The sequence below is a fragment of the Bombina bombina genome, chromosome 6 (assembly GCF_027579735.1).
Source record: "Bombina bombina isolate aBomBom1 chromosome 6, aBomBom1.pri, whole genome shotgun sequence".
In the NCBI taxonomy this organism is placed as follows: Eukaryota; Metazoa; Chordata; class Amphibia; order Anura; family Bombinatoridae; genus Bombina; species Bombina bombina.
Window position 1 is genome coordinate 700,048,771 of NC_069504.1, and position 24,178 is coordinate 700,072,948.

The following is a 24,178-nucleotide window of genomic DNA, read 5'->3' on the forward strand; positions in this document are numbered from 1 at the left end:
ACGAGCTGTTTACAGGTAGGTGAAAAAGTTCAATCCATTCTTCAAGTGATGGTATGCGCTCCGAACTTCTTAACACCACCCCTCTCACCTTTCAGTGTTCTTCACACTGTGTGCCCTGTGCTCCACCCCAGAAGTTCCTCTGGGAACTAGATTCCAATGTTCCGGTGCCCAATAAAAAGGAAGCCTCACCAATGCTTGCAAACAATAGATCTACAACATAAAAATAGATCCTTGCAGGGGGGGTGTCCATGCAGCGATCCTGTGTGGTCGCATTTCTTTGGAGCTCCGGCTGAAAATCTGAATAACTTCCAATATAGATTAATTATCTACAGCGAATCTACTATTTTAATAGCTGGTATCACCAGGATACTCGACAGAGGTGATTGTGCCGCTCTCTTTGCAGCTGAGCCTATTTCTCTATCCGGATGAGTGGGACCCAAACAGACGGTCAATATTTGAGATTTACTTCAGGTCCCAGAAATTTGTCTATTAACAAATTACTAATGCCAGGTTATACCCTGTTCCGTTGATTTAGTGTATAGTAGTCTAGTTTGTTTCCCTGTATATGCTCTTTTGTTCAGGTTTTGAATGTTCCAGATGATATAGTAACTTATACTAGTGCACCGCAATATTAGATTCCATATTTATTTCTTGTTTTACCATAAAAGGGTCAAATGATTTCCAGAGCTATTTTCTTATTACCAGCAAGTAACAGGTACTGGCATTTCCTTATTGCTTTTATCGAATTTTAAAGGTTTCTGTGGGGGTTGGTGGGGGGCCCCTAGGGAAATACTTTATATTTTAGATATAGCATAAGGGTTTATTACATCATGGATTTGTGGCTCCTGCATGTAAAAAGGTTGTAATGAGGGGGTCCTTCTTGCAGCCAGCGGCCGGGGTCGCGGGTGGGATCTTAGCTAAGTTTATTTAAAAAACAAAAAAGCAGAAGAAGTTACTTATTAAAACTCTAATGCAGTACTTGTAAGCATTTATTTTTTTACTTTTTATGTACCGCTTGAAGCTACCTACATTTCCCTAATTCTGATATGGTATAGTCAACTATTCATGATAAAATAGTTAAGATACATATGCAATGAATATTGCGTCAGACCTTTAATAGATTGCATTATCCTTGTATACCACAAAAAACTCTAGATGTTCTTCTTTATGTGTTTATTATTGTAAATGCACCCAGTCTTGGCCTTTGTTTGTTATTTTCCTTTATGTATTTACTTGATTGTTTCTTTGCTCAATACTAACCACTGAACTTTGACTAAAAACACCATAAATAGTCCAAGAGAGACCAATATTGCTGAAATAGGGGACTGAAAGAAATACTAATACCAATGTACAACCCAAATCAGATATGTCTTGAATATTTGATGTATTGTCTTCATTTTGTTTTGTGTATGCATTTATTTTTTCCTCAATAAAAACTTTAAAATATAAAAAAAAAATAGATCCTCGCACTCGGGCAGTGAAAAAACGGGCAAATCCAGAAATAATGTTAAAAGCAACGCTTTTTATTCCAAGGTAAAAACAGTTGAAAAATTACAGAAGAGTCAAACGCGTTTCGTCATTAACAACATAACTTCCTCAATGACTCACAACTCAAACCACCGGGATAGTGACTTATATAGCGCTATACCACGCCCACTTATGACAATTTAAATTACTAGATACACTTTAATACAGAATAAGTTTTAAACATATGAATGCTCAAGAGTATACTGTATTCATTTTCAGGAAATACACTTTCTCATGTTTATTCACCTTCCTGCAAACACGCAAATCCTAAGGTGATGAAACAACAAATCACTATAAACTCTACTGATATAACAGAAAACAACTTATAAGTGCCAAGAGACAAGTAGATGATATGGATAGAGAGGATTTGCTAATATCAAAAAAGAAAAAAAAGGAGAAGGAATTTAGTAAAAAGCCTTTTTTTCATCACTACATATAGTAAAGAGTACACTCATATTTGTAAGATCATTAGGAACGCATTCTTAGAACAGAAGAGACTATGAATAAAATAGTTGACTCAGGGTTGAAATTTGTTAATAGAAAAGTAAGACATTAGGAAATATGTTGTCACTCTCAATGTTACCAGTAAATGATAAGGTTAATTGGTTTTCATAAGTGTGGCAGTAGAGGATGTAAATCTTGTACATATGTTTTATTGGGTGATACATTTAAATCTCAGGATGAGCAGAAGGTGTTCAAAATCAGATAATACATAAATTGCAATACCAAATATGTGGTGTATTTATAGTGATTCATTGTTTCATCACCTTAGTGTTTGCAGGTAGGTGAATAAACATGAAAAAGTGTGTATTACCTGAGAATGAATGCCAGTGGTTTAAGTTGTGATTCATTGAGGAAGTTACGTTGTTAATGACAAAACGCATTTGATTCTTTTGCAATTTTTCACCTGTTTATACCTTGTAATAAAAAGCCTTGCTTTTAACATTATTTTTGTATTTGCCTGTTTTTTCACTGTCCGAGGATCTATTTCTGTGTTGTGTGTTTACGATAAACTGTAGGACGCGTTCTAGCCTGTTCCTTTCTGCAAGGATCTTTCCATTTCATTTGTTTGGCCTTTCTGGACATTCTTCCAGTTCTTGGCTCTGTCCTTTGGACTATCTGATTTTTCCACAATGTTGAAGATCAGTGGTTAGTACACCTCTCTTGTATGTAGATAGTTTAGAGCTTGAATCCCTTTGTGGGGGTTCAATTTGAACCTCTTCAATGTAGCCTAGGCGTTAGCTTTGTGGCTTTGCTCTCCATGATTTGCAACCAGCTGCCAGTGTCAATCCCCAAGGTTCTAAAGGAGCTTGGGGATTTCCTAGCGACGGCCTTAACACAAGGACTTGTGGCGACCTTTTTCCTGGATACATCCTTATCTCTCAAAAACTCTGTCCTGTGTCTCCTTCATACTCATGGGTGGAAGATATATGGGACTAGAGCTCACTGAGTTCCAAAGCCAGTGGTGTCTGTGATGCAAATATCCTTATGGATCAATGCTGAGACAATCTGATATCTGCCTGCTGTTCTCTTCAGGTCTCTGCCCTCCTTCTGTGGCTCAGTGCATGGAGGTTGTAGGTCTCATGGTGGCTACCATTGATATTATATTTTACTCGCTTTTATCTGCAGCATTTTCATTTATGTTTGTTCAGGCAATGGAACAGAGAACTTTCCGATCTGTCCCAGAAAATCATCCTGGACGACCAGAAGAGAGATCCTCTCTGTTGATGGTTTTATCAGGATTATCTGTTTTTCAGTTTTTTTGTTGGTTATGCAAAACTGGGGAATGGGTAATAAAGTAATTATGTATCTTTTAAAATAATAACAATTCTATTGTAGACTGTCCCTTTATTGTAGTCAAATCTATCTTATATTACAACATTACCCCCCATATCCGAGTTACAAATGACTATAGATTCTTCTGATTTTAGTTGTTCAAGTGCCTCAACTTTCTGTAAACCATAAAATTCTTAATGTCCAATTCTAGTCAAGTATCAGACTTGAGAACTTTTTTTTGCATTTTAAATAACATAGTGTCCATGTTCTCATTTGCTTCTTTTTCAATAATATCTTCATCAAAATCATCACAGTTGGCTGTTAAATCCTCAAATGGTTGGAATACAAAACTCTAAGTAGCCATATTATATTTCACCTATTTAGTTCCTGTTTAAACACAATAAAAATATATCTATTGCCTGTAGATCCCTTCTGACAGTACAGTTATTAACTCTTAATGATTTAAACACAGTTCATGCATATGCCAGTAATAACATTCATTGCTGTTTCTGTTAAATCCGACTTCAACTCTGAAGCAACCAAAATATATGTATTCAAAGTATATGCCAGTGCTTATTCATATTATATAACAGTGTTGGGAGTATATATGCAAACTTTTCTGATAGAATAAGCAAATACAAACACAGAAATACAATTTTTTCAAATGCCGCTATGCACGTATATTACTCCTACCACAGCTTGAGTCGGTTGTAACTCCTTAGTGTGCACAAACGGGTCTCTTCAATCCGCTTATAGAAACCAGGTGTAAGGAAGAAAAGAAAACGAGCTGCTTACCGGTAGGTGAAAAAGTTCAATCCATTCTTCAAGTGATGGTATGCGCTCTGAACTTCTTAACAACGCCCCTCTCACCTTTCAGTGTTCTTCACGCTGTGTACCCTGTGCTCCACCCCGGAAGTTCCACTGGGAACTAGACTCCAATGTTCAATGCTCCCAAACAATAGATCCGCAAAACATAAATAGATCTTTGCACTCGGACTTGAAAAAAAACGGGCAAATCCAAAAATAATGTTAAAAGCAACGCTTTTTATTCCAAGGTAAAAACAGTTGAAAAGTTGCAGGAGTCAAACGCGTTTCGTCTTTAACAACGTAACTTCCTCAATGACTCACAACTTAAACCACTGGGATTAGTGAGTTATATAGCGCTATACCACGCCCACTTATGACAATTTAAATGACTAGATACACTTTAATACAGAATAAGTTTTAAACATGAATGCTCAAGAGTATACTGTATTCATTCTCAGGAAATACACTTTCTCATGTTTATTCACATTCCTGAAAACACGCAAACCTTAAGGTGATGAAACAACACATCACTATAAATTCTACTGATATAACAGAAAGCAACTTATAAGTGCCAAGAGACAAGTAGATGATATGGATAGAGAGGATTTGCTAATATCAAAAAAGAAAAAAAAGGAGAAGGAATTTAGTAAAAAGCCTTTTTTTCATCACTACATATAGTAAAGAGTACACTCATATTTGTAAGATCATTAGGAACGCATTCTTAGAACAGAAGAGACTATGAATAAAATAGTTGACTCAGGGTTGAAATTTGTTAATAGAAAAGTAAGACATTAGGAAATATGTTGTCACTCTCAATGTTACCAGTAAATGATAAGGTTAATTGGTTTTCATAAGTGTGGCAGTAGAGGATGTAAATCTTGTACATATGTTTTATTGGGTGATACATTTAAATCTCAGGATGAGCAGAAGGTGTTCAAAATCAGATAATACATAAATTGCAATACCAAATATGTGGTGTATTTATAGTGATTCATTGTTTCATCACCTTAGTGTTTGCAGGTAGGTGAATAAACATGAAAAAGTGTGTATTACCTGAGAATGAATGCCAGTGGTTTAAGTTGTGATTCATTGAGGAAGTTACGTTGTTAATGACAAAACACATTTGATTCTTTTGCAATTTTTCACCTGTTTATACCTTGTAATAAAAAGCCTTGCTTTTAACATTATTTTTGTATTTGCCTGTTTTTTCACTGTCCGAGGATCTATTTCTGTGTTGTGTGTTTACGATAAACTGTAGGACTCGTTCTAGCCTGTTCCTTTCTGCAAGGATCTTTCCATTTCATTTGTTTGGCCTTTCTGGACATTCTTCCAGTTCTTGGCTCTGTCCTTTGGACTATCTGATTTTTCCACAATGTTGAAGATCAGTGGTTAGTACACCTCTCTTGTATGTAGATAGTTTAGAGCTTGAATCCCTTTGTGGGGGTTCAATTTGAACCTCTTCAATGTAGCCTAGGCGTTAGCTTTGTGGCTTTGCTCTCCATGATTTGCAACCAGCTGCCAGTGTCAATCCCCAAGGTTCTAAAGGAGCTTGGGGATTTCCTAGCGACGGCCTTAACACAAGGACTTGTGGCGACCTTTTTCCTGGATACATCCTTATCTCTCAAAAACTCTGTCCTGTGTCTCCTTCGTACTCATGGGTGGAAGATATATGGGACTAGAGCTCACTGAGTTCCAAAGCCAGTGGTGTCTGTGATGCAAATATCCTTATGGATCAATGCTGAGACAATCTGATATCTGCCTGCTGTTCTCTTCAGGTCTCTGCCCTCCTTCTGTGGCTCAGTGCATGGAGGTTGTAGGTCTCATGGTGGCTACCATTGATATTATATTTTACTCGCTTTTATCTGCAGCATTTTCATTTATGTTTGTTCAGGCAATGGAACGGAGAACTTTCCGATCTGTCCCAGAAAATCATCCTGGACGACCAGAAGAGAGATCCTCTCTGTTGATGGTTTTATCAGGATTATCTGTTTTTCAGTTTTTTTGTTGGTTATGCAAAACTGGGGAATGGGTAATAAAGTAATTATGTATCTTTTAAAATAATAACAATTCTATTGTAGACTGTCCCTTTATTGTAGTCAAATCTATCTTATATTACAACATTACCCCCCTTATCCGAGTTACAAATGACTATAGATTCTTCTGATTTTAGTTGTTCAAGTGCCTCAACTTTCTGTAAACCATAAAATTCTTAATGTCCAATTCTAGTCAAGTATCAGACTTGAGAACTTTTTTTTGCATTTTAAATAACAGAGTGTCCATGTTCTCATTTGCTTCTTTTTCAATAATATCTTCATCAAAATCATCACAGTTGGCTGTTAAATCCTCAAATGGTTGGAATACAAAACTCTAAGTAGCCATATTATATTTCACCTATTTAGTTCCTGTTTAAACACAATAAAAATATATCTATTGCCTGTAGATCCCTTCTGACAGCACAGTGATTAACTCTTAATGATTTAAACACAGTTCATGCATATGCCAGTAATAACATTCATTGCTGTTTCTGTTAAATCCGACTTCAACTCTGAAGCAACCAAAATATATGTATTCAAAGTATATGCCAGTGCTTATTTATATTATATAACAGTGTTGGGAGTATATATGCAAACTTTTCTGATAGAATAAGCAAATACAAACACAGAAATACAATTTTTTCAAATGCCGCTATGCACGTATATTACTCCTACCACAGCTTGAGTCGGTTGTAACTCCTTAGTGTGCACAAACGGGTCTCTTCAATCCGCTTATAGAAACCAGGTGTAAGGAAGAAAAGAAAACGAGCTGCTTACCGGTAGGTGAAAAAGTTCAATCCATTCTTCAAGTGATGGTATGCGCTCTGAACTTCTTAACAACGCCCCTCTCACCTTTCAGTGTTCTTCACGCTGTGTACCCTGTGCTCCACCCCGGAAGTTCCACTGGGAACTAGACTCCAATGTTCAATGCTCCCAAACAATAGATCCGCAACACATAAATAGATCTTTGCACTCGGACTTGAAAAAAAACGGGCAAATCCAAAAATAATGTTAAAAGCAACGCTTTTTATTCCAAGGTAAAAACAGTTGAAAAGTTGCAGGAGTCAAACGCGTTTCATCTTTAACAACGTAACTTCCTCAATGACTCACAACTTAAACCACTGGGATTAGTGAGTTATATAGCGCTATACCACGCCCACTTATGACAATTTAAATGACTAGATACACTTTAATACAGAATAAGTTTTAAACATGAATGCTCAAGAGTATACTGTATTCATTCTCAGGAAATACACTTTCTCATGTTTATTCACCTTCCTGCAAACACGCAAACCCTAAGGTGATGAAACAACACATCACTATAAACTCTACTGATATAACAGAAACCAACTTATAAGTGCCAAGAGACAAGTAGATGATATGGATAGAGAGGATTTACTAATATCAAAAAAGAATGAAAAGGAGAAGGAATTTAGTAAAAAGCCTTTTTTCCATCACTACATATAGTAAGGAGTACACTCATATTTGTAAGATCATTAGGAACACAATCTTAGAACAGAAGAGGCTATGAATAAAATAAATAAAATAAAGTAAGACATTAGGAAATATGTTGTCACTCTCAATGTTACCAGTAAATGATTAGGTTAATTGGTTTTCAGAAGTGTGGCAGTAGAGGATGTAAATCTTGTACATATGTTTTATTGGGTGACAAATTTAAATCTCAGGATGAGCAGAAGGTGTTCAAAATCAGACAATACATAAATTGCAATACCAAATATGTGGTGTATTTATAGTGATGCATTGTTTCATCACCTTAGTGTTTGCAGGAAGGTGAATAAGCATGAAAAAGTGTGTATTACCTGAGAATGAATGCCAGTGGTTTAAGTTGTGAGTCATTGAGGAAGTTACGTTGTTAATGATGAAACGCGTTTGATTCTTTTGCAATTTTTCACCTGTTTTTACCTTGGAATAAAAAGCATTGCTTTTAACATTATTTTTGCATTTGCCTGTTTTTTCACTGTCCGAGGATCTATTTTTGTGTTGTGTGTTTACGATAACCTGTTGGACGGGTTCCAGTCTGTTCCTTTCTACAAGGATCTTTCCCTTTCCTTTGGTTGGCTTTACTGGACATTCTTCCAGTTTGTAGCTCTATCCTTTGGACTATCTGATTATTCCACAATGTTGTAGAGCAGTGGTTAGTACACCTCTCTTGTATGTACATAGTCTAGAGCTTGAATCCCTTTGTGGGTGTTCAATTTGAAGCTCTTCAATGTAGCCTAGCGGTTAGCTTTGCTCTCTATGATTTGCAACCAACTGCCGGTGTCAATCCCCAAGGTTCTAAAGGAGCTTGGGGATTTCCTAGCGGTGGCCTGAACACAATGACTTGTGGTGACCTCTTTCCTGGATACATCCTTACCGTTAGCAAAATCTCTCACAAACTCTGTTCTGTGTCTCCTTCGTACCCATGGGTGGAAGATATATGGGACTAGAGCTCGCCGATTTCCAAAGCCAGTGGTATCTGTGATGCAAATATCCTTACGGATCAAAATTGAGACAATCTGCTATCTGCCTGCCGTTCTCTTCAGGTCTCTGCCCTCCTTCTGTTGCTCAGAGCATGGAGGTGGTAGGTCTCATAGTGGGTACCATGGATATTATCTTTTACTCCCTTTCATCTGCAGAATTTTCATCTATGTTTGTTCAGGCAATGGAACCGAGACCTTTCCGATCTGTCCCCGAAAATCATCCTTGACGACCAGAAGTAAGATCCTCTCTGTTGATGGCTTTATCAGGATTATCTGTTTTTCTGGTTTTTTGTTGGTTATGCAAAACTGGGGAATGGGTAATAAAGGGATTATCTATCTTTTAATAGAATAAAAATTATATTGTAGACTGTCCCTTTAATGTAGTAAAATCTATCTTATATTACAACCTTAGTGTGTGCAGGAAGGTGAATAAACATGAAAAAGTATGTATTACCTGAGAATGAATGCCAGTGGTTGTGAGTAAGTTGTGAGTCATTGAGGAAATTATGTTGTTAATGACGAAATGCGTTTTCACCTGTTTTTACCTTGGAATCTCTGCCCTCCTTCTGTGGCTCTGTGCATGGAGGTGGTAGGTCTCATGGTGGATACCTTGGATATTATCTTTTACTCGCTTTCATCTACAGCATACATCTATTATTATTATTATTATACTTTATTTATGAAGCGCCAACATATTCTGCAGCGCTGTCCATGGATACAATTCATTTAAATAAAACAATACAAGACTTGTAAAAGACAGGACAAAATTTAGAAACACATACAGGAGGGATTGAGGGCCCTATTCCCATGGGAACTTACAATCTAGAAGGGTAGGAGGTTGAGAAACAGGAGGTGAGGACTGCAAGATTTGGAAAGATGTTAATACAGAGTTAGATGAGGGAAATGTTAGGTAAGTGAAGTTAATTTATTATTGAGTTGGGTGGTAGGCTTCCCTGAACAGAAAGTCTTCAGGGAATATTTAAAGGAAGACAGATTAGGGCAAAGCCTGACAGCACGAGGGAGAGTGTTCCAGAGGGTAGGTGCTACATGACAGAAGTCCTGCAGTCTAGCATGAGAAGAGGTGATAGTTGCGGATGCAAGGAGCAGGTCATTGTTGGATCTTAGTGGACGGGCTGGAGTATACTTGTGTATTAGAGAGGATAGGTAGAGGGGAGCAGCGTTGGTGAGAGCTTTGTATGTAAGGGTGAGAATTTTGAATTTTATTCTGCTGTGAATGGGGAGCAAATGAAGGGACTCGCAGAGAGGTGCAGCAGATGCAGATCGACGGGAAAGGTAGATCAGCCTGGTGGAGGCATTTAGGATGGATTGAAGGGGGAGAGGCGGGAAAGAGGAAGGCCAGTGAGTATGTTATGCAGTAGTCAAGTCGGGAGATAACAAGGGAGTGGATTATTTGCTTTGTGGTGTCAGCACTCAGAAAAGGGCAAATTTTGGAAATATTGCGTAGATGGTTGCGGCAGGATGTTTGTTAAGGCAATGGAACGGAGACCTTTCCGATCTGTCCCAGAAAATCATCCTGAACGACTAGAAGAGCGATCCTCTCTGGTTTTCTAGGCATGTGCACTTTGAGATAATCTTGGGTGATTGTGTCTAGGGACGCCAGTCACTTTGGCTGGGGAGCAGTCTGGGTCCCTTGAAGTTTCAAGGAACCTGGCCACTGAAGGAGTCCTCCCTTCCAATTAATATTCTGGGATGAGAGCTATTTTCTATGCTCTGATGGCGTGGCCTCAGATTTTTCTGTCTGATTTATCATATTCAAATCAGACAATAGCTTTGGTTGCCTATATCTGTCTCTAGGGAGGAACTAGGAGTTCTTTGGCGATGATCAAAGTGTCTCACATTCTGCAGTGGGCAGAGTCTCACATTGTCAGATTTCGGCCATTCCTATTCTGGGGGTGGTCAAGATCACATCTTCCCAGTGCTCTGGGTGTTCTCGTCTCCAAATGGAGGCATGGGTTCAGATCCCATTTCTGAATAATTGGAGGGGTTCTAGAGTTAGACTTCATGGTGTCTCTCTTAACCCCAAGCTGCCCAGATACGGCTCAAGATTTAGAGATCCTGACTTGGTACTGGTGGACGCGTTAGTATCTCTGTGGAGGGTCAAGCTAGTGTATCTTTTTTTCTTTCCTCCCTTTGGTGGTCTTCCACTCCAAGCAGGAGCGGGCCTCTGTGATTCTGGTTGCTCCAGCGGGGCCTTGCAGGAGCTGGTTTGCTGACCTAGTAAAGTTTTCCTCTTACCATTTGTGGAGGTTGCCTCAGCGAGAAGACCTTCTCTTCAAGGTCATTTTTTTTACCAAGATCTATGTTCTCTGAGGCTGAGTGTGTGGAGATTGATTGCTTAGTGCTGGTCTAAGGAGTTTCTGATCGGGTTTTCAATGACCTAATTCAGGCTCCTAAGCCAGTTTCTCGTTGCATATACCACAAGGTGTGGCGTACCCATTTAGCTTGGTGTGAGGATTGAGGTTTTGCTTTGCTCAAGGTGAGGGTTCCTGGGATTCTTTTGTTTTTCCAGGATGGTCTTTTGAAGGGTTTATTGACCAGTTCTTTCCCAGTGAGCGTTCTGCCCAGTCTGTGCTGCTGCACTAGAGGTTGGGTAATCCCCCTGACGTTCAGTCCTTTTTTCAGGCACTTGTTAGGATCAAGTCTGTGTTATAGCCAGTCGTCCCTGCTAGGAGCCTTAATCTTGTTTTTCGTGGTCTCAAGGGCTCCGTTTGAACCTATGCATTCTGTTGATATTAAACTTTTGTCGTGGAAGGTTTTACTTTGTTCACTATTTCTCCTTTTTGCAGATTTTTCAGAGTTATCTGCTTTACAGTGTCATTTCCTTGTCTTGTCTTCCATGCGGATATGGTTGTCCTGCATACTATGTTGGGTTCTACCCAAAGTGGCTTCGGACCACAATTTCAATCAGGAACTTGTAGTTCCTTCTCTTTGCCCTAATCCACATTGTGCATGCTTTGGAATTTTATCTTTATGCTCCTAGGATTTTAGACAATCCATTTCTTGTCATGTACACTGGCAAGCACAAGGGTCAGAAGGCCACTTTGGAAAGTAATTTGTTTAGTCTATGAGACAGCTGGTCAGGCTTTCTATCCATGCAGTGTCCTCTTCTTGAGTTTATAAGATCGAAGCTTCTGTGATCCAGAAGTTACTGTTGGATGTTTTTGCCTCACCTGAGGTTTCCTTTGGGAGAAGAGTCTTTCAAGTGGTGGTGCCTTCAGATTAGGCTACCAGCCTTATTTTCCCTCCCTATTTATTCTGTGTCCTCTCTAGCTTGCGTATTGGATTCCCAACAGTAATGAATGAATTTGTGGACTCTCCATGCCTTTGGAAAAACAAAAACAAATTTATGCTTAACTGATAAATTATTTTCTTTCCTGGCATGGAGAGTCCACAAACCCGCCCTGTGTTTTTCAGGCTGCCTGTTTGTTTTCCTAATCTTCTGGCACCTCTATATCCCTAGTGTTTCTCCTGCTTTTCCTTATTTCCCTTGCTGAATTACTGAGGGAGTATGGGAAGAGCGATTGATATTTATAGCTTTTGGCCGGGCAGTCTTTGCCTCCTCCTGGTGGCCAGGTGTTGAATTCCCAACAGTAATGAATGAATTTGTGGACCCTCCATACCAGGAAACAAAATAACTTATCAGGTAAACATAAATTTTGTATTTTTATGGCATTTCCTCTGTGCTGTAAAAAAGTAACTTCTGATAACTCTTCCTCTTAAAGAATCCACTATTTCCCTCATATATATTTTTCCTCACCAAACCCATACAGGAAACAGTTCTCAATATTTTACCAGAGTTTACAATTATCCTGGCCACTGTTCTGGCTTATTCAAGTTCCTTCTCAACCACCAGTTATACAAGTAAAATGTTATCTATACATAACACATAATGTTGCTTACTTATTGTTGTATACCAGAGAAGCATCGTGCAACTGGTCCCGCATCTATAAGCTTATAAGAAGTTTATGAAACATTCAAATATTAATCTTTTTTTAGGAGACAAAAATGTCTGCCAAGCTCCGCCCCCTATTGCATGTATATTTTGGTATATTAAGTTTCTCCAATCATGATTGACTTAAATAAGTTTTCCTACTCTCACATGCTGATTTGTGCATGTGCAATTTGAAATAGCTACCTGAAAAATAGGACATGAAACACAAAATGTTTCTTTCATGATTCAGATAGATCATACAATTAAACAACTTTTCAAATTACTTATATTATCTAATTTGCTTTGTTTTCTTGGTATCCTTTGTTTAAGGAGCAGAAAAGCACTACTGGGATAGCTGAAAGCCAATAGCAAGAGGCATATTTGTGCAGCCACCAATCAAGGGAGAAATTACCTTAACCAAAGTTTATAAAGCTTCACAATATATACACCCATGCTATTATTGCAGGGCATACAATCTTGGCACAATAAAGAGTTAGAATCTACCTTACATGTCATTTTGAATGACTTCTCTGGATCATACATCAATAAGATTTATTACCAGGTTTGTTTTATTAAAGGTAGACCTCCCTATCCACTTTTTGCTTTAAATGCAGAAAATTTCCAAAGGAGCTTTATGTAAGTTCTGTTTATCTAGCAGCCTTATTCGCTCTGTGTGGAAACACACTTCCTCCTAAGGTTCGGTACCATTTCTTACTTCACTCAGTAGGACTAGTATCCTGTTGTGGCTATGAGACATGGTGGGGTTGGTTGGTCTCCTATATATGTTTCATGGTCACCATCTTGCATGATGTCACTGAAAGTGATGTTGCAACTGGAGGTTTTTGATGCGCATGCATTTCTGAAGCAATCCGGCATATTTGCAGCCTGTGGTTTGTATCTGCAGATGTTTTTACATGCTTATTATTTCTGGGCTCTATAGTTTTGTTTTTTTGGGCTGATGACTTTTTTATTGTTATTGTAATTTTTCTAGATAAATTGTCCATCTCAGCCTATTGCCTAAGATAGTCTGCAGACTGTTTTAAGGTTTACTATATCACTTTTTAATATCCCTATTTCTTTCCAAAGGCAAGGAGAGTCCACAAATTAATTAATTACTGTTCAGAATTCAATACCTGACCACTAGGAAGAGGCAAAGACACCCCATTCAAAGCTATAAGTATCCCTCCCACTTCCCCTACTCCCCCAGTCATTCTTTGCCTTCATCTACTATAGGAGTTAGACAGAGAAAGTGCTGTGAAGATTCTTGGATTTGAGTCCTTTAATGGGTAGTTTCCCTACAAGACAAGACTGGGGTTCACAGAGTAACCATGTAATCCTCTTAGTAAGAGTTGTGGTGAAAGGTAGCTACTGGATGTCGCAGGGAAGCTTCTCTGTCCTCCTCCTAGTATTTATCTGCTAACACCCCCTCTGGCAACCAGTGTAAGCTTACACTGCTTTCCTTTACTCCTCAGGTCCCTGTCAGATGTGGAAAAGAAGCTGTCAGACCTGGAAGTTCTGTGTTTACTCTACAGCAAGGGCCCTGGAGGTTAAGTCCTTTCATATTTATTACTGGGAGTCAAAATCTGAGGAGACACATATCTAAGGTCAAAGTGTGGCACTTGTTTCCCTCGGAAAAAGGTCTGGGGACACAATTATATCCTTTTTCAGGCATATTATTTTACAGAGCAGTTTAATAAGTATTATAAGCTTATTCTGATCAGGGCTGGCTACTTGGCTTAATTTCTAAGGTCAGGGCCACCACTAGAAATTTTAACCCCCCTTACTTAACCATTGATCAGCCCCCCCCCCCTTTGACATGTGCAATTTTTGACCAAGTGACTAAAACGTTTATGCACTTTATTCTTAAGTGTAGTCAAACTTGGAAATGTTGAAAAGGTAGTAACACAGAAACACACAGACGCACATAAGGATTCACATATAGACACTCTAGCAGACACACAAAGAAACACACAAACAATCTCAGACACAGACACCCACACAGACACAGACACTCAGCTTTTATTTTACATTGACCTGACAAGTAATGAGGTAGACTACATTTTTATCAAAAAAGGAGATTTACAAGACAAAATATGGAATTCTGATTATCTTTTTGTCAAGGAAGATGCCAACTATATGATGCCAACAGCATGCAGTGGCTGAAATGGAAGGGCCCTGAACTGCCTAAACAATAATTTAAAGGTTAAGTTGTGGATTGGTGACTTCCAGAAAGGTCTTATTAGTCTCAAAGTCTGTAGAAAGATGTGAATAATCAGTATTAAGGTCAAAGTGTTCTAAAAAAGGTACAGACAATGGACACACACACACACACAAACTCAAATACAAACTTGCTCATACACCCAAGGAAACACCCACAGAGACAGCCTCAGAAAACACACAAAGACATACATACTCACAGACACCCACAGAAAACAAACAAAGACATATACACACAAAGAGAGACACCCACAGAAAACACACAGAGACATACATACACACACACCCTCACAGAGACATCCACAGAAAATGCACAAAGACAGACACACAAAGCCTCACAGAGGAATCCACAGAAAAAAAAATACATACACACTCATAGAGACACCAACAAAAGCACAAAGATATAAACACAGACACCCACAGAAACACTCACAGGAGGTACATTTTCTGCACATTGTCATTCCCTAAATCAACAGTGTGTGACATGCATGATAAAAAAAATTAGCAGAAATTAAGAGATCACTTTTTAATAAGAATCATATTTGTAAATGTGCAAACAAAAATACTTCTGTAAATTCAAAATTGTACATCATTGATCTGTCAGAATGGGTAGATAAAGAAAAGTACTTTAGAAAGGTTGATATATGTTTGGGGTTCCCCCGCCCATTTTCCCCAACCAAGAGCACCACTTCAAATCTGGTGTACAAATGTTCTCATCTATCAGCTGTACTTATGGATTTTGAAAATTAATATATATATATATATATATATATATATATATATATATATATATATATATATATATATATATATACAGTGAAACCTGTTTAAGACGGAATGGCATTGGACAACGGAAATTTTCCGTCTTGGACAGGTTTCCGTCTTATACAGTTAGTAACTGATGGAGCATCTTTTGACATGTGCAAATTCAAAAATGGCAGAATAATGTTACTGTATTGGTAATGAAGCCAGTCTGACCTGCCTTGCCGCAAGGGAGCATAGGATTGAATTCCTGACCAATTAGGAAGTCGGGCGGCAGGTAATGACCTGCTGTCCAGCTTCCTGATTGGCTGGGAAGCCATTTCCATGTTCCCTCGCGGTATTGCAGGTCTCCCTCCGACCGTCAGTTCTGGTATCAGAGCATTTTGGCGCAAATGCTCAGGATCAGCTCCATATCATAAAGTACCAATATCAGTGCATCCCTAATCAGAATCAATTTCTTGTTTTTCTTGCATTCAAGTAACAAAGACAGTACAATTTTTCTGCTTAATCATTACAGTCTTTTATTTAGTTTTTATCTGGATTGCCTTTTTTTTTTCTAACACAGAAAATGGGTGAGAAAACATAAATTGTATACAAACACAGTACAGTACTGTATTAAAAGATTATGTGTTGCATCAATTACTGTTCAGTAATACAGTACACAAACTTTAAGTCTTCTAAACTCTACCTGTACAGTATTCAGTACAAAGACATCTACAGGTGCAGTATCTATTGTGCACAATTACCACAGATACAGGTACAGTAATCACACCTTATGCAAACATTTGAAATACTGTAAAATGTACAGTAAAATACTGTAAAAATAAAAATACAGGTACAGTACTGTACATGCTTTTTATTTTTTAGTGTACACCTGTACTGTACAATACTGTATCTGGATTTATTTTTACAGTTCTGTACTACAGTACTTTTTTATTCTAACATTAAATGGAACAGTACTGAACATTATTACCGGTAAAAGATTAACTGTAATTGTTGCATCAACTTGGTTCACAATTACAGTAATACAGTACACAAACTTAAACTCTTCTAAATACAGTACAATCACAGCTACAGTATCTATTATGCGCAATGCCCACTAATACAGTAATCACATTCACATACAGTAATATGCAAACATTTTAAACTACAGTACTGTAAATACTGTCCAGTAAAATATTGAAAATAAAAATACCTGTGCAAGTACTGTTAATAAAATACAGTACAGTACTGTAAATAAAAATACAGGTACTGTACTCTACCTGTATGTACTTTTAATATTTTTAGTGTACACCTGTTCTATACAGTACAGTATCTGGATTTATTTCTACAGTACTGTACTTCAGTACTTTTTTTATTCTAACAGAAAATGGAACAGTACTGAACATTATTAAAAGATTCATTGTTGCATCAACTTTGTTCATAATTACTGTACTGTAATACACAAACTTCAACTCTTCTAAATACAGTACTGTACAGTACAATTACAGGTACAGTATCTATTGAGAGCAATGCCCACTAATAATCACATCTTATGCAAACATTTTAAAGTACAGTACTGTAAATAAAATATGTACAGTACTGTAAATAAAAAAACAGTACAATTACTGTAAATAACATAATGTACCTAAAATAGTGTACAACTACTGAAAATAAAATTCTGTAAATAAAAACACAGGTACTGTACTCTACCTGTACATACCTTAACATTTTTAGTGTACACCTGTACAGTACAGTACTGTATATGGATTTATTTTACAGTACTTCAGTACTTTTTCATTCTAAAAGAAAATGGCTCTGAAGACATGAACTACCTGTATATTCTATACAAATACAGTACTGAACATTATTAAGTGTAAAAGATTAATTGTTGCATCAACTTGGTTCACAATTACAGTAATACAGTACACAAACTTAAACTCGTCTAAGTACAGTACAATCACAGCTACAGTATCTATTGTGCGCAATGCCCACTAATACAGTAATCACATTCACATACAGTAATATGCAAACATTTTAAACTACAGTACTGTAAATACTGTCCAGTAAAATATTGAAAATAAAAATACCTGTGCAAGTACTGTTAATAAAATACAGTACAGTACTGTAAATAAAAATACAGGTACTGTACTCTACCTGTATGTACTTTTAATTTTTTTAGTGTACACCTGTTCTATACAGTACAGTATCTGGATTTATTTCTACAGTACTGTACTTCAGTACTTTTTTATTCTAACAGAAAATGGTACAGTACTGAACATTATTAAAAGATTAATTGTTGCATCAACTTTGTTCACAATTACTGTAATACAGTAAACATTTTAAAGTACAGTACTGTATAGTTTTTTGTATCCAATCCAGTACTGTACTTTAAAAATTTTTTAGCTGCAGATGGAGACAATGTTTACATACTGTACTTTAAAATGTTTGTACTGTACTGTTGCTGGAGAGGTCTTGCTTGAAGGTCCGGATACAGAATGATCTGGAACAGGCCAGTGTGTTCTAAAACAGGGAAATACAGTAGTTAGTCATCAGAAATAATGATCATAAACAAAACATTCAACAGTACTTTTAAATAATGTACAGTACTGTACTAAAAAACAGTACAGTACTGTATTTAAGCTTTACATACTCTTATACAGTACTGTACTGTATTTAGATAGTGTACTACAGTTACTGTCTACTGTATGTTTTTACTGTACATACCTGTACCTTTATTGGTTTTCTTGTCCCCACAGTGCCAATAATGTTGCTTGTTTTCTTGGGGCATTGGTTATCCTTTTTTCAATTAAATGTCTAGTGGATGTTATTGGTTCTAGAAGCTCCGGGCAGTTATTAAATAATGCAAACTCTTGCAACTGGTGAACTATCTCTAGAGCATCTTGGTAGCTTTTGATTGCTGGCTCACTGGGAATTTCTGTGGTTTCAGCACTTTGATCGTCATCCATGTTCTCATCACTATCTTGTTGTTGATCTATAAGTTCCACAGCATTTGTAAATGTGCTTTCCGTCGCAAGTTCTTTGTCTATGTCAATGTAACGGTCTATTTCACTGTCAACAAGACCTCCTTGCTGGAATAATGAACGAATATCATTGTTTTCTTCTACAGTCACCTGTATTATTTCTGGCAATTCTTCATTATCGTTCCTGTTTGAATTTGAGAAACCAGCTTTTACAAAGCACTTGCAAATGGTATCAGCAGAAATAGACTTGCATGCCATAGAAATCCAGTTGACAGCATCAAGGACTGTTATGGACTTGGCAAGCTGGTGTACATTTTGTGTGGTAGAAATGTTTGCAACCAAGGACTGTAGCAATAATTTTCTATAGTGTGTCTTCATCGTGTAGATAACACCTTGGTCCATTGGCTGTGTTACGCTTGTGGTGTTTGCAGGGAACCAGGCTAATTTTACATTGCTAAGTTTCAGATGTGGATGGCAGGTAGCGTTATCCAAAAACAGGATGACTTTATGACCTTCTCTCTTCATTTTTCTGTCAAAAATCTTGAGCCATTCAGACATTAGTTCTGCTGTCATCCAGGCTTTTTTATTTGCACGCCAAATAACGGGAAGCTGTGTAGTGTCTATGTTTTTGAAGCAACGTGGCTTTGCTGCCTTACCAATCACAAGAGGCTTCTCCAATCTCCCATCCATGTTTCCACAGAGGAACACCGTCAATCTTTCCTTGGATAACTTTCCTCCTGTGGATTTTTCCCGTTTAACAGCCAGAGTTTTTGAAGGTAGCAACCTAAAGAATAGGCCAGTTTCATCGCCATTGTAGATATCTTTTGTAGCGTATGGTTCCTTAAGCATTTTGAGCTTTTCTTCCCATTGGCTAACAGTTTCTTGATCTACATCCTTTGCTTCTCCACATATTTCATTCCATACAATGCAATGCCTCCTTTTAAAACTTTCAAACCAGCCATTAGATGCCTTGAAATCTGTTTTGCCTAATTCTTTGGCTAGTGCGAGGGCTTGTGTTTGTAGTATAGGACCAGAAATTGGTACATTTTTAGAGCGTGCAGCTACAAACCATTCCCACAGGAGCTTGTTTAAATCTTCATTTCCAGTTGCCTTCGCTTTCCTCTTCACTTCGCCATTGCCAGCTAACCATTCTTCCATGATTTTCTCTTTATTTTTGATAGCTTCATAAATTTGTGTTTTGCCACACTTAAATTTCTCAACACATTGTTTTACAGACAACTTATCTTTTGTGTAGGCCTCAATCACTTTAACTTTCATAGCAAGAGTAAGAGTGTTGCACTTTCTAGGAGCCATTCTTTGTCACACACCTCTTAAGTTTCAGGGTCCTTCCAACACCCCTTCCGCTTCGTTCCCACACCACTAACGTTTCAGCGTCCTTACAACACCCCTTCCGCTTCCTTCCCACACCACTAACGTTTCTGCATCCTTCTCACATCACTTCCGTGTCAGCGTCTGTTCCAATACCCCTTCCGCTTCCTTCCCACACCACTTAACACCCCTTCCGCTTCCTTTCCACACCACTTAACACCCCTTCCGCTTCCTTCCCACACCACTAACGCTTCTGCGTCCTTCTCTCATCACTTCCGTGTCAGCATCTGTTCCGTCGTCTTGTTCTTACCTCACTTCCGTTCCGCGTTACATTTTCCGGCTTATCCAGGTTTTCCGGCTTATCAAGGTAAGTGAACCAAATGTATGCGTAATTAACACTGTGACCACTTTCCGTTTCCGCGTTGGACAGTTTCCGGCTTATCCAGGTAGTAAAACAATGAAAGTATACACTAAGCGCCGGGACGGAGGGATATTTCCAACATGGACAGTTTTCCGTGTTATACAGGGTCCGTCTTGGACAGGTTTCACTGTATAAATAAAAATAAATCATATCTGCCAAAAGGGCACATACCATTTGTGTATTGAGGAGGAAAAATTTCTGCATAGTTTTAAATATATAATTTCTATAGCATTGTCAAATAATCATAAATACACTGCTGCATATTGCTAAAAAAAATGTATTTTTATGGACCCCTGGCCCCACCACACAACTACCACACTGAAGTTACATTCTGAAATTGCACAAATAAAAAACATTTACTAAATAAGTCCTACCTACTCTGCAAATTAAAGTGATCTGCCGCCTGACTCAGGCACACACTGTACACAAGTGCCAAGTCTGTCTCACACTGTGCCAAGTCTGTCTCACTCTGCACACTCAGAAATCCTCTCAAATTCTAATGCATTACTCCTTGTAATGACATTTCCCACTCTCAATAGCACTCTGATGTAGCGCCCTCTGGTGGCTGCCAAAATGTAAAAAAAAACAACAGTTTTTTTTAAATAAAATAATAGTTGTGCTTGCCTCATGGAGCCCCCCTGGCCCACTGGGCCCCTGACAGGAGTCACCCTATTCACCCCCTGATGTTGGCCCTGTCTCTGGTATTCCCTATGATGGTACCGCAGCTCCGGCTGCTTTGTCTGGGGTTTTATTGAAAAGGGCAACAAGAGGAGACTCTTTATTGAGGGACAACTATGTTGTGTTTTCACTCATCTTGATATATATTTGGGGATATGCGATTGCAGCATTTTGACGCTTTGCACGTTTTTGAGACTGGCAGAGGGCAGGCCATTTCTCACTGTGCCATGTGGGTCGGGCGATCTAGATTGTCGGAGGTTTTTTCTGACTGCGACTTCTTCAACTCACTACACTGTGTCTCTGATGCGATCAGAGGTGCGGTGCTCTCTGCATCTCTTGCAGCGATCTGGGAAGTGGTAAGGGCCCTAGCCTTAGCAAGGGTTAGGTAGAGGTGCAGTTTTTTGTTAAAGATTGTTAAACATTTTTATTTTTCTCTCTTACTGTTTGGAATTTTGCTCAGAGCTATGAAGGAATAATATGACTGATCATACTTTTTTTCAGGCTAATAAATATATTTACTGTAAAGAGGCCTTAGTGTGTCCCCCTGCACAGTTTTGTTTTTCATGCGTAAACTCAGTATTATAATCCAAGAAGGGGACTAGGTCAATTCCCCCCTTGACTACTAAATGCATCCACTCAGAGCCCTCCACCTCTCAGGACTCTGTGGTACAGGAGATGCCACAGCTTTTTCCTCAGTCCCGTCCTCAAATTTGACACAAGCATTGCCCTGCAGCTCAACTCAACCTCCATCTGGAGGTGTTTTTTTACCAGCAGATTTACAGTCCACTCTTTCTGCTGTGCTGAATGCCTTGCATGTGTTGGGTATATGTAAGAGAAAGATCAAACATGTTACTCCTGTCTGCATTGGCCAGTCTTTCCCAGCACTCTGAAGATGAACTTACCCCAATAGCGTCTAAGGGTGAGCTTTCAGATTCGAACTCAGCTCAGGAAAAATCAGTGGAAGCTGAGGAAGTAAGGTTCTTGTTCAAGCTTAAACACCTTTGCTTTTTACTTAAAGGGACACTGTACCCAAAAAATTTCTTTTGTGATTCAGATTGAGCATGAAATTTTAACCAACTTTCTAATTTACTCCTATTATCAAATTTTCTTCATTCTCTTGGTATCTTTATTTGAAATGCAAGAATGTAAGTTTAGATGCCGGCCCATTTTTGGTGAACAACCTGGGTTGTCCTTGCTGATTGGTGGATAAATCCATCCACCAATAAAAAAGTGCTGTCCAGAGTACTGAAACCAAAAAAAAGCTTAGATGCCTTCTTTTTCAAATAATGATAGCAAGAGAACGAAGAAAAATTGATAATAGGAGTAAATTAGAAAGTTGCTTAAAATTGCATGCTCTATCTGAATCACGAAAGAAAACAATTGGGTACAGTGTCCCTTTAAGGAGGTTTTATCAACTTTTGACGTCCCTGAACCTAAACCGTCTGAGGAACCGAAGGCCTAGATTTGGAGTTCGGCGGTAGCCGTCAAAACCAGCGTTAGAGGCTCCTAACGCTGGTTTTGGGCGCCCGCTGGTATTTGGAGTCAGTGATTAAAGGGTCTAACGCTCACTTTTCAGCAGCGACTTTTCCATACCGCAGATCCCCCTACGCCATTTGCGTAGCCTATCTTTTCAATGGGATCTTTCTAACGCTGGTATTTAGAGTCGTTTCTGAAGTGAGCGTTAGAATTCTAACGACAAGATTCCAGCCGCCTGAAAATAGCAGGAGTTAAGAGCTTTCTGGCTAACGCCGGTTTATAAAGCTCTTAACTACTGTACCCTAAAGTACACTAACACCCATAAACTACCTATGTACCCCTAAACCGAGGTCCCCCCACATCGCCGCCACTCTATTTAAATTTTTAACCCCTAATCTGCCGACCGCCACCTACGTTATACTTATGTACCCCTAATCTGCTGCCCCTAACCCCGCCGACCCCTATATTATATTTCTTAACCCCTAACTTGCCCCCCACAACGTCGCCGCAAGCTACTTAAAATAATTAACCCCTAATCTTCCGACCGCAAATCGCCGCCACCTACGTTATCCCTATGTACCCCTAATCTGCTACCCCTAACATCGCCGACCCCTATATTATATTTATTAACCCCTAATCTGCCCCCCTCAACGTCGCCGACACCTGCCTACACTTATTAACCCCTAATCTGCCGAGCGGACCTGAGCGCTACTATAATAAAGTTATGAACCCCTAACCCGCCTCACTAACCCTATCATAAATAGTATTAACCCCTAATCTGCCCTCCCTAACATCGCCGACACCTACCTTCAATTATTAACCCCTAATCTGCCGACCGGAGCTCACCGCTATTCTAATAAATGTATTAACCCCTAAAGCTAAGTCTAACCCTAACACTAACACCCCCCTAAGTTAAATATAATTTTTATCTAACGAAATAAATTAACTCTTATTAAATAAATTACTAAATACTTACCTGTAAAATACATCCTAATATAGCTACAATATAAATTATAATTATATTATAGCTATTTTAGGATTAATATTTATTTTACAGGCAACTTTGTAATTATTTTAACCAGGCACAATAGCTATTAAATAGTTAAGAACTATTTAATAGTTACCTAGTTAAAATAATAACAAAATTACCTGTAAAATAAGTCCTAACCTAAGATATAATTAAACCTAACACTACCCTATCAATAAAATAATTAAATAAACTACCTACAATTACCTACAATTAACCTAACACTACACTATCAATAAATTAATTAAACACAATTCCTACAAATAAATACAATTAAATAAACTAGCTAAAGTACAAAAAATAAAAAAGAACTAAGTTACAGAAAATAAAAAAATATTTACAAACATAATAAAAATATTACAACAATTTTAAACTAATTACACCTACTCTAAGCCCCCTAATAAAATAACAAAGCCCCCCAAAATAAAAAATTCCCTACCCTATTCTAAATTAAAAAAGTTACAAGCTCTTTTACCTTACCAGCCCTGAACAGGGCCCTTTGCGGGGCATGCCCCAAGAAGTTCAGCTCTTTTGCCTGTAAAAGAATAAATACAATACCCCCCCCCCAACATTACAACCCACCACCCACATACCCCTAATCTAACCCAAACCCCCCTTAAATAAACCTAACACTAAGCCCCTGAAGATCTTCCTACCTTGTCTTCACCATACCAGGTTCACCGATCCGTCCTGAAGAGCTCCTCCGATGTCCTGATCCAAGCCCAAG

At 38.3% G+C, this 24,178-nt stretch overlaps 1 protein-coding gene across 1 annotated transcript; it reads right to left on the reverse strand.

Moving 5' to 3' along the window:
• Positions 1 to 18,271: 18,271 nt before the first annotated feature.
• Positions 18,272 to 19,834, reverse strand: LOC128664573 (tigger transposable element-derived protein 4-like). Its single transcript, XM_053719391.1, has 2 exons — positions 18,816 to 19,834; positions 18,272 to 18,704 (listed from the first exon to the last, which is right to left on the reverse strand). The coding sequence occupies exons 1-2, from the start codon at positions 19,832 to 19,834 to the stop codon at positions 18,272 to 18,274; spliced, it is 1,452 nt and encodes a 483-aa protein (XP_053575366.1).
• Between the last annotated feature and the right edge of the window lie 4,344 nt (positions 19,835 to 24,178).

What these genes read in the sequence shown, in the direction of transcription:
- LOC128664573 (XM_053719391.1), bottom strand. Translation starts at nt 19,834, where the DNA reads ATGGCTCCTAGAAAGTGCAACACTCTTACTCTTGCTATGAAAGTTAAA. An exon ending in AATGTACACCAGCTTGCCAA is followed by an intron (nt 18,705 to 18,815) that starts GTCCATAACAGT and finishes AAATTCAAACAG; the next exon opens with GAACGATAATGAAGAATTGC.